The sequence below is a fragment of the Neovison vison genome, chromosome 5 (genome assembly GCF_020171115.1).
Source record: "Neovison vison isolate M4711 chromosome 5, ASM_NN_V1, whole genome shotgun sequence".
NCBI classification, from domain to species: Eukaryota; Metazoa; Chordata; class Mammalia; order Carnivora; family Mustelidae; genus Neogale; species Neogale vison.
In genome coordinates this window covers 88,148,900-88,160,462 of record NC_058095.1, presented here as the reverse complement: position 1 = coordinate 88,160,462, position 11,563 = coordinate 88,148,900, and the positions used below count along the sequence as shown (strand labels likewise).

General features: G+C 33.3%; 1 protein-coding gene across 3 annotated transcripts in view; it reads right to left on the bottom strand.

The window, feature by feature from the left end:
• Window positions 1-3,370: 3,370 nt before the first annotated feature.
• The window catches only part of NUP58 (nucleoporin 58), a 96,799-nt gene continuing 88,606 nt past the window's right edge, over window positions 3,371-11,563 (bottom strand). For all 3 annotated transcript variants that reach the window (XM_044249437.1, XM_044249439.1, XM_044249436.1), the window contains exons 14-16: window positions 8,469-8,567; window positions 6,773-6,868; window positions 3,371-5,510 (exon numbers count right to left, since the gene is read on the bottom strand). In XM_044249437.1, the coding sequence (XP_044105372.1) occupies window positions 5,341-5,510; window positions 6,773-6,868; window positions 8,469-8,567 (365 nt within the window). In that variant the 3' untranslated portion in view covers window positions 3,371-5,340. The remainder of the gene's footprint in view (window positions 5,511-6,772; window positions 6,869-8,468; window positions 8,568-11,563) is intronic.

The following is an 11,563-nucleotide window of genomic DNA, read 5'->3' as shown; positions in this document are numbered from 1 at the left end:
CTGTGTCTCTGTCAAATAAATTAGTAAAATCTTTAAAAATTTTTTTCTTTGTGTATTTATCCTAGCACTTAATAATCTCATGTTGTATTATACTTGTTTACACATAGAAAGAGTTAAAATCCTAGACTCTAGAAAAACAGCCGGGGTTTACCAGCCCATCTACTTACTAGTGACCTATTAAGTTGCTGAACTTCTCTGTGCCTCTTTCCTCATTTGTGAAAAAGAAATAATAGTATCCACCCATACGACTGAGAAATATAAATGAGTTCATATATGGAAAGCTCTTCAAAGTAGGCCCTTATCTGCACTTAACACTGGATGTTAGCTGATATTATTGAGCACAGAAAATATCCTACTCATATTTATATTCCCCTAAACTCCCAGCAGTGACTTGAATACAGCAAATAATAACAAATGTTTACTGAATTAAACTGACTTGCTACAAGGGGATGCAAGTGGGGTTGAGGATGACAAAAACAAGGTCTCCGAAAGTTACATTTACAGACCACTCTTGAGCACTGCAACCTCTGTGAACCTGGTAGGTTTCCTGTTGTGCTTCATTGGCAGGTTAAGTAGAAGAGTATTAATCTAAACGCATTAGATTGAGTAGGAAAAGGCAAAAAACAATTTGGACCATGACCAATTTTTCCCAGAATCCCTACTCCATCTGCTGCTGTCTCTGAGCACCTCAGCTTCTTGCCCATTTCCATGGTCTCATTGGGCCAGTTGAGGTTCATCTGCCTGTAAGGAGATCTTAGTCTCATGTAGTCTGAGCATGTAGTGCTCTCTTGGGCTCCAGGAGTCAAGCAAGCCTTGCTGGAAAAGCCTTTCTTGTTAAGCTTCTTACTGTCCTGAGATTCAAATATCCCAAATTACTCCCCCTTACCATTTTCAAGGTGAGCAGAGCACCCCTCATACTGGAATGACTGGCTTTTCTCTGAGCCTCTTCATAGGGAAGCAGTGGGAAAAGATGGCTACAGGAGTGCAGCCCCTGCTTCTTCCTAACACTCTTTACATCCTCAATAGGATTATCTACCCTCAAGTCCCATAGTCCTTTGTACTTACCTTGCCTTGATCTATAGTTTATTGCATACTTGGAATTTCTCCATGTAAACCATGTAATGTCGTTATAACCTCAGTGCCTCTGAGGGCTTAGGCATAGAAATCAGTGTGCTATTCCTGTTACCACAGAAAACCACAGCTCCATGACTTCATAGCCATGTAACCCCCAGTAAACTGCTTAAATTAAGACTCAGTTTCTTCATCTAGAAATTGGGAGTTTTCTGCTTTATAGGATAATATTGTGATTAAACAGGGAAAAGTATATAAAATTTGTGAGGGTGGCACCCAGAACATACTACACACTCAATAGATGGGAGATACCATAGGCAAAGGTGCCTTTGTGAATGAGATTTAAACTAGGCTCTCCAGCTCAGACTTTTCAGGACACTGACCCTGCATTACCAAGTCCCAAGGTTGCGTCCCCTCAGTAATAACTCTGTGGTGTGAGTTCCAAAAAAAATTACAGTACAGCCAGGTTTATACATGGTGAGACTGGAACAAGGCATGGAGGAAGGGGATGCCAAAGCAAATATGATAAATCATTCAAACTCAAATATTTCACACATAAAAATCCCATTACAATATTGCCAAAAGCACCATTCAAATTCCCTTATTGCCAAAAAACACTATTTGAGATTAGGAAGACATTAACTTGGGTTTACTGTACCATCACAGAAGAACAGTTAATCTGCTTCTGTAATAATGCAGACCTTGTACCAAGTGAAGTAAAAAATCCACACTCAGAACTAAAATCAAGATGCTGTTAGGGAAAACAATGAACCAAGTATCTAACAAACACTATGAAACTTTGCTGAAAAAATAAGAGACCTAATAAACGCACATATCATGCTATCCATATTAAGATGTCAACTCTCCCCGGTTTATAATCTATTTTATTTGTAAAAACCCAATCAAAATCCCAATAAGATCTTTTAGAGGAAAATATAGGTACTCAAGTTTATTTGAAAGAATAAGTGCCCTAAAATAGTGCCCCCGCCCTCAACAAAAACAAATACTTAAAAAAAAAAAAGGAGTAAGATAGGGCAGTTGCCCAATCAGGTACCAATACAAAGCACCCAGCTCTAGTGATTCACCAGCAGTGAGGTACTGGTAAGGAGTAAGAGCAGTGATGCCTGCAAAGTAGCAGGGGCTGATGCCATCCAAGTGCTTTACAACAGAGTCTATTATTAATACAACTACCCATCTTTATTATTGTCACTTTTCAGATGGTAAGGCTTAAGGTCTAGAAAAGTGAACAACTTGACCATGATCACCCAGGTTCAAGGCAAGGGTCTGAACTCAGCTGACTCCAGGAATCCAAACTACCTCACAAGAAAAATATTAATGCCCACTATCTACAGAGATTAAGAAAAAAAAACCCTACTAAATAACCTGGTATAAAAATGGACAATGGAGATCAGCAGGCAATTATATTCACATGCAAATAGATATTTTAAAATGGATATATTAAAAAGCTCAACCTCACAAATACTTATTATTAGGGTTGATAATATCTAGGGTTACAGAGAATACTTGGAAATGGGTACTCGTGCTGCAGAAATTTATTACTTACACAGCAAATTTGGAAGGCAATCTGGTATTAAAAAATATAATCTGTATGCCTTTTCAGGAATTCTTCTTCAAGCATCAATCCCAAAAAAACATTAAGCATAAGTACAAAGAGCCACATACAGGATATCCACTACAGGTTTTTCTGTAAAACTGAAATACTGGAAAGAACCAAATTGCTCAACTACAGAGAATGTGTTACGGGATGGTACATAAAAAGCAAATTACATGGACTGACATGGAAAAGCACTGGTGCTCTATCATTAAAGGACAAAATAGCAAATCACAGGGCATAGATTTTTAACCCATTTATTAGAAAAAGGATCTAAGAGAGAATAATAAAATGTGAGAAAACAAGAGAGAAAAAAATAAGAAAAAAAAAAGAAAGAATGAACATTTGTACATGTTATGTGGAAAACGGCATTTTTTAAAAGGGTCTGCAAGGAAAGACACCAAACTATGAAGAGTAGATAAGAGAAGAAAGTGGGATTAAGGCCTGGGAGTTGAAGGGGACTTTCACATTCTACCCACTATTCTTCTAAATAACTAAGTGTGTTTTTGTAATCTTGAGAGAACAAAAGCAAGTGACAAAGAACTTACTATCTTGTGTTCACTCTACAATTTTTTAAAGAAGCAATATATTTAACCCGGTAAAAAGAAAACACTAAAAACTGACCAAAGAGAATAAAAGAGCAATAAAAAGAAAATTACATATTAAGAGCAACTACTGACACCTATAAAGATTCAAAGCAACTGACACAATAAATTTTATTGTTTACATAATGATAGACTCTGGACAGAGTGAAGACAACGGTGACAATGACAAAACGTTTAAACTCCTATCACAAAATGATCTGTTACAAATTTCCAGTGGTTCAACATATTAAAATGTAAAATATATAAAGAAAAAATAAGAAATATAAATATTCAGATTTTTGCAACACAATGCAACATCCTTTTTAAAAAAAAGTTTGCTGTAATTGGGTATTTAATTCCAACAGTAATTCAAAACACAAAATCCTACATTTTCCTACCCTTCCCCAAAATCTGGATCTGGGGATTGCAGTATTAGAGAAGTATGCAAAAATAAAAACAACTTCAGTGCTCAGAAACAAAGCATTTTCCTTATTTTAATGCATCAAGGCGCAAAAGTTTCAATTCCAAAAAGCCAATCATTGCTATAAGCGGATAAATAAAACAGATTTAACAACACTTTAATAATCAAACCCAACTAACATTATACTAAAAATATATATGTGTGTGTATATATATATGCAATACCTATTTTAGAAAAAAAGGTGCCTTGGTGAAAATGATTCTGAAAATATTCACTTGATGCACGTTATGTACAAAACCTTCTATATAAAAAATTAAACTATTTTCAATGAAATTCCATGTTCACATCCCATTTGAAAACTGTACTTGAAAGATAAGTAGGTCTACCTAATGGTTTCTGTCTGAAATCATGGCTAAGGCAGTTCTTCCAAGGGCCCTCTTTTCCACCCACTCTATGTCACTAATACTAATATAGACAAATATTACACGGATGCAATCTGACATGCCTATGTGTTATTACCTGGAGTTCTGGTTCACTGTTAAAATGGGATAGTTAATAGTTGCTACAAAGAATACTTTTTTTCTTAAAATATATTGTTTCTCTATTCCAAATTAAGCACTTACTTAAGACATTAAGAGGCTGATAAACCACTCCATTTGGTGTCAATATCAATAGCCCTATAAGAAAGAACTCTGTATTGGAATAGCTAGAAAAGTTTCCACTAAAGTAATAGTGCATCCTTCACCTGCATAGAATCAATTTGGCTTAATAGCTCTTTGCCCCCAGACTCCAGTCTGGAGTTCAAATATGCTCTTGAAGGTACATCTCAGATATGAGAAAACATCTCATATAGGCAATGTGAGGGTATATGGGATAATAAAAGTTGTTAAAGTCTGTTCAGTGATTCTTACAGCACTCCTCATTCAGAGTAGCTGCTAAAGGTTAAGGTGGAAACAATGAAGTGGAGGCAATGAAGTGGAGGTGGTCAAATATTTACACCAGTAATCATTTTACTAAGTCTTTAAGCAAATAACTGCAATGACCTGGTACCTCTAGCTCATCATTCTACAAGCACTGAGGATTTGAAGCTTAAAAGGTGAAAAATAGAATACCCTTAGAAAAGGGGAACAAGTCTGAGGCAAAAGTTGTAGGTCGTAAATATATATTTTATATGAACACACACCTGTGTGTATTATTCTGTATGTATTTACACATGTATTCACAAGATGCCCTGCAGTGTAGTTCAAAAGGCCTTTATCAAGGAACAAACTGATTCTAATATAGGACTTAGAGTTCATACCATCTGTATAAGAAACAAATGTGCATATATTCACATCGTGTAAACCTTATTAACAAAAACATTGCTATGACACTAGGTTAAATAGGTTTTACCTAATCAGTGATGTAATCAGAACATTTCTTACACTGACAATCAAAATAATGAAAATACACAACTGGGTTTAAAATTCACAAGAAAAAAAATGTTTAGCATGGCAAACAAGAACAAAGTTCAGATTCCAGAGTAGGGAAAAATATCAAAACTTTATAAATCTCCTGGGATGCAATTTAATTACTGCATCGATTTTAGAAAAATAGACTCATAGAATGAACGATGCTGCTATGAATTCTCTCAACCACATCAACCCATATGTTTATCTTTTTCCTCTTTTGTTTCCAGCTGGAGGTTTCTTCAACTGAAGGAGTTGTCCTCCTGTTCCAAAACCTGCAGAGGCAGGATTGGACACCCCAAATGTCAAACCAGCTGATGCCGTGATGCCAGGATTGCTGAAGTTAAACCCAGATGTACTTGAGCTGCCAAAGCCTTATGTTTAGGGAAGAAAATATTCATATCAGAAGTTAAATCACAAACACAAATACAAAAAATGGGGATGAGAGATAAATTTCTAGCTAAAAGAATATATAATCTATAAAAACAGCAAATATCTTAGAACCCTAAATTTGTAACATGGAATTTTACAGGAAAATAATCTAGCTAACAACTAAGAGGCACCTTTAAAGACAGAAGTTTAGTGATCCAGGCCAAAAGAGAAACCTTACCACAAATAACTGAACTAGACACAAAACTTCAAGTTGTCAGATACTTTGCTGTTAATCAAATATGCCATGGTGCCTTCCTCCTCAGCCCCTCTAGAAACACATTACCAACATGTAGAAGAGAGACTTCATGACCTCTGGGCCCACTCCTATAATCCTAAATCCTCCAAGAAGGCGTTAGTCCACGATTTTCAGGGCAGTGAACATACCAAAGAGTAGTAGCAATTATTCAGATTTTGTAAGAACTCTTGCAAAAAAGATCAAGAACTATCACTGCCTACTTAAAAGTACCATATTTAGATTATAATCCTCAAACCACTGAATTCTACTGTTACTACTCTTCTAGAACTGCTGATTTTAAATGCCACTTAATATTAAACGAATTTCCTTAAAACTCCCTGAATTTGAACATAATTTAATACGTATTATGTCATTATTTTAGACATGCTATTTATCCCTAAGCACTGCATGTTAAAATTAAAACAAGCCATTATTTACAAACACAGAGAAAATGGACAAGAAAGTTGGAATTTTCTCCTCAAAGACTCAAAAAATTATATACCCAAATGAACAAAGAAACCAATCAATCATCTCTAAGCCCTGTGTTCTTAAAACCAAAGGGACAGATAACAAAAGAACATTTCTTTGGGAGAAAAATTATTCTCCTAAATAAATAATGATAAAAAATGGGTTAAAACTTTTATAACGATGGGTTCATTTTTATAATAATGAAGAGACTTGTTTAACCATGAAATTCGTCTTTGGGTTTAGAAGACTCTCTACTTAGTTAAAAGAGGACACAATTTATACCAAACTAGTAAGTCTTGTTAGAAATATTTCACAAATCTGACTTTTAGTTTATAAGAGAGATAAAACTATGTGATCTGTTAGGCTTGCATGCTTCAATCAGGGGGTAGAAACTGAATCAGGGATTGTTTTTGGATAATGGAAATAACAATACTTATACTTTTAAATTAAATAATTTGTATCTTTAAATTTGCCTGAAATTCAGGCCAAAAACACACAAACCTGCACTAAGACTTCCTGAGGGTTTATTTGTTGTTCCAAATCCAAATGTGGAGGCCCCTGTGGTGCTGCATCCAAAACCAGAGCTAGTTCCAAATCCTAGTGGAAGGGTAATAGAGAAATATACAACGGTATGTAAAACATAGGTTAAAGGATACTGACAAGTAAAACCTAATATTATCAAAGATCTAACAAATACAGTGCTATTACAGAAATCTGCGATTTACTCTCTCATAAGACTTGTGGAAGAATCAGGTTAATTCTGAAATAAATGTTTTTTTATGTATCTAGACTAAATTTATGACCCATAATTTTTAAAAGAACAAAGCTATAAAGAATAAGATCATATTAGTATTTCTCTCCCAAATGAACTAGTAATGTTAGTAACCATCCAAATATGATGTCAAACAGATATAATCCTATCTACTTAGGGACAGTTCATTAAAAAATAAAAACAAAAAAAGACAGACTGATTTCATAAATAAACCTGGCATGCATAACAATTTAAACACCAAGTACCAAAAGGTAACTTTACTCTGCTTTTTACCAAAACGTTTTCACTTACAAACCTTTACCACTGAAAAACTGCGTAATTACAACATAGTCAACCACGTTAAATCTACTCAGTAACAGTAGGCTCCTGTCACATACCAGCCGACGTTAGCAACTGAGAAATTCAGAGCAGAAGCATCATGGTTTTTCTCTTAGTAATACTATGTACAATTTAAATAAAGAAATGGTTTTTGTTATATAAAGATGAAGAGGTGATTCTAAGTAAAGACTTCGTTTCCATTCTCTTAAAAGTGCCCTAAAAATAAAATTCAAATTATTCTTGGGCTACTTTGCAATAGTGTATCTAAAATACTGAGTTTGACAGTGTTATGGCCTATAATGCTAAGAAATATAATAGCAAATTGGATTACAGATTAGGAAATACGTTGTCTGCCATAATTCTACTAATTCCAATAGAGTCTACTACACTGTTACCTTGATTGCTCACTGGCTTCCCTCTTAATGATGTTTTTCAGTGGAAGTAAGGGAACCTTATTCATTACATGATAATATGCTTGTTACAATACACTCTACCTTCAAATACCCATACCAGAGAATTGCAAATACGTTTGTATTTAGCATAATGACTTGCAGAAGACTTACCTTACTAGTTAGAATTAACTTATAAAACTATTAATTGCTATATATACAAGTATGCATAAGGCAAATATGCCAAAAATGCTGAGGAAAGGACAGAAGTCATGCTGTTCTATTATAATAAAATTATTTCCCCATTTAAAGTGTTCATTTACAAAAAAAGAAGATAACGATTAGTAGGATGTATGTACAGAAGTAGTTTGGACTCCAAACCAATGTTATTAAGACTACCGATTTTTTTAAAGTTAACTAAATTTATTAAAACTAAGTAATTTTCAAGTTCACATTTTAGCACATTGCTTTGAAAATATGAATGTCTCTACCAATTAATTTTACTAGTCTTTTATATTCACTATTCACCAAAGATGAAATGATTTTTTTAAGTTCTAAATCTAATACTAGAATGCACTAATTATGTTTGGAGAGAACTGTTTTTGTCAGAAGGAACTTTCTCTTCCAAAATAGCAGACCTTCTTAGAAATTTTTCACAGGCTAGTATAAATTCAAATGTATAATAGTCCAATGCAATATTAGAAAAGTGAAAGTGTACCTCCAAGGTTTGAAGAACCTAAGCCACTTGATTGCAAGCCAGTGCCAATACCTGAGCCGAATGGCGTTCCAAAACTAACTCCCAGAGATGGCTGTGGCCCTGGTATAACAAAAAAACAAAACAAAACAAAACAAAACAAAAATGGGGGGAAAAAAAACAAATTTGCCTTACTCTTTCAAGATTAAAGTTTCTTTATGAAATTATTTTTTAAATAAACAGTGATTAATTTTGACAAATTCTATTTGCTAAAACTCAATTATCAGGATGTCTCCCCAGCCTGATTTATCTATACTAACCGATTTACCTTTCAAAAAAAAAAAAAAAAAAAAAATTTGTTTTTAAGTGACTTGTTTGTGCCACACAATTAAGAGGCTTACCACACTGATAGATGAATGTTAATTTAACCTACTAAATAACTTGAAATCTTTAATGTATTGTAAATTATAATTCTTTTAGTTTTACTTCTAGAATGGTTTTTGATCTCCCTGCTTGTTTTCTGATAAAATTACTTGGTGTAATAAGTAAAGGTTTTTATTTTTTTTCCTTTTTAAAACGTTAGAGTCAAGTCTCAACTGATCAAAGAGACTGACACTAACATGGCAAAACTATCATGTTACTTCATAAGAGTAAGTACCAAAAAACTAGGCATCACTTTTTAATAAGAAATATAAATGATATATGCAATAAGTAGATAAAAAACAAGACAATGTTTTATTTTATTAAATTTATTGTTCATTTTAAAGCAAATCAATTACACAGTAACATGACAATTCCAACTTGTTCACAAAAAGTGATAACTGAGTTCTATTTTAAGCTCTGCTACATTACACCACTTATCACCTGATTAAATAATATAGATAATGAACATTTACAAAGGCACCGCTGTGTACCTTGACAGATTCAATACATTCAAGATTTCAATTCAGAAGTTTCTTTCCAACATTTTGGAAAATGTACTCAGATGCAGAACAATTAGTCATCCTTTTCCCGTTTGTTACTTTAAAGATTTTGGCTGAGTTTGTTTGGCAAGAATAGCATCAAACTTACTAGCCTCTCTTTTTAACTACTTTTTTTTCTTTAACTAAGCAGAATACAAAAATCTAAAAATCTCTCATTTGATAAATAATTTATGAAAATTATTCAATAGATTTCATAGTACAATCTTCAGTCTTGTCTTTTTCAAGCACAGTGATCAGTGCATCTCAAAGTTGAGGGAACTGCCAAAGTAATATACAGACTGAAATTTAAACTTTTCAAAAAAATCAAAGCCTTCAAGTTGTTCAATGAAGAATGAGGTTTGTATATTCAAAAGGTAGTGTAAAATTATAAAGCATTAAAAAAAAGAAAAAGAAAACTGAGGAAACTGCATTTTGCTACACTGGGACAGAAACTGGACTTTTCAAATAGCTTCTACCCAGAAAATAAAGAATAAGAACTAATAGCAGCTGGAGTTCTTATACTATTATTAAAAAATAAATTAAAAAAGGATTTAAATTTTTACATCCAGTTTGAGATCAATTTGAGAATAAAATACCTGCCTAGCAGCTCTTTTGTAAAATGTTACTATAGGAAAAAGAAACTAAGCATATTACCCTCTTACTTCTAACAAAAATAATACGTAGAAAACACACGTCCAGTTTCTTGAACACTGAGAGACTTAAGTGTCACATGTTGATAGGAGGCACTGCTGGTGGAAGACCCTAAAGAATAATGCACACCACAGCCCTCAACCCTACAAGTCGCAAGAGTTACTCAAATAACATTTTTGTTGTGTGTGGGTCTGTTTTTAAGAGTAACCCTAATCATCAATATTCAGGATATTGGTAATCAAGAACTCTGACAATGACAAGACTTTCCATTGCACAACAGGTACATGATACTTTGAGTTTTGTACCTTCACATAAATTCTGAAGGCAACATCATTTATAAAACTAGTAGGCAAATGTATAACATTTTTTAATATTAAAAACTCATGATAAATATCTCCCATGCCAAAGTATTAGCATATATTACACTCTGGCCACCATATAAATTAGTTTCACTATTAGAAAGCAGAATCTAAATCCTTCAGGCAAAAGTCACGTAAACAATTCAAGAATTCTGTTTCAAAATCTGAATAGTCATTCAATGAGAGGCTTAGTTCCATAAATAAAATCAAGTTAGTAGTAATATATCCCAATAATTGCCCAAAGTGAAATCTTCATGTAGAGTAACATTTTACAAAAGTTACCGTATAATATATTCACACACAACAAAATCAAGTTTAGCACTGTAATTCATATTTTCCAGAATAAATTCTACTTTCTTAAAAGTAAAACTGCATTCACAGGAAAAGGACTAAAGTGCTAAAATTTTTTAGTAATTTTCAGTAATTACTCAAAATACCTAATGTAATTAGTGTGATTATTCCTAAGTCATATTTTAAAAATAATTTTTCTTAGAAACAAAAAAATGCATTTTCCCCAACTTGAAAAATTTTACTTACTGATTTAAAGGGGAATGTTCCTTTGGTTATTAAATACAACAAAACCACAAAACTACAAGAAACTAAAATGAAATACTTAAAGTTTCCTATTTAACACTACATCTTAAATGTCCAAACCTACACTAAAAGCTAGAAATTAGGAATTCCTAACAAAATGTCTCAGCTCTCCTTAAAAATAGCAGCTAAGTCACATGAGAATAGTCTTATTGTGTAAACATCAAGAACTTTTAAAAGTGTCAAAACACAACAGCAAAACTTAATCCCAACACATTAGTTCAAAACAATCTATCCTAAGTTAAAATTTTACTGATAATCCTAATGTAAATGTCTTAAGCTTTTTAAGAGGCTTCAAAAGCACTGGTGGACAAGTGTACTCAAGATCTACTAATATGTCATTTATTTCATACATAATTAGCCTGCTGGTTTTTCATCAATTCTCTTCAACCTTCAGAAGCAATAACCATAAATCATGCAGGCCTAATCTCTATTATATTTTTTTCATTAAAAAACACCAAAGAAATGTTAAGAAGTCACTTAAATCCATACCTCCACCTCCAAGAAAGACTATGCAGAAACCACCTTCAGAAGGTAGCAGCCTAAGAGGCTATCT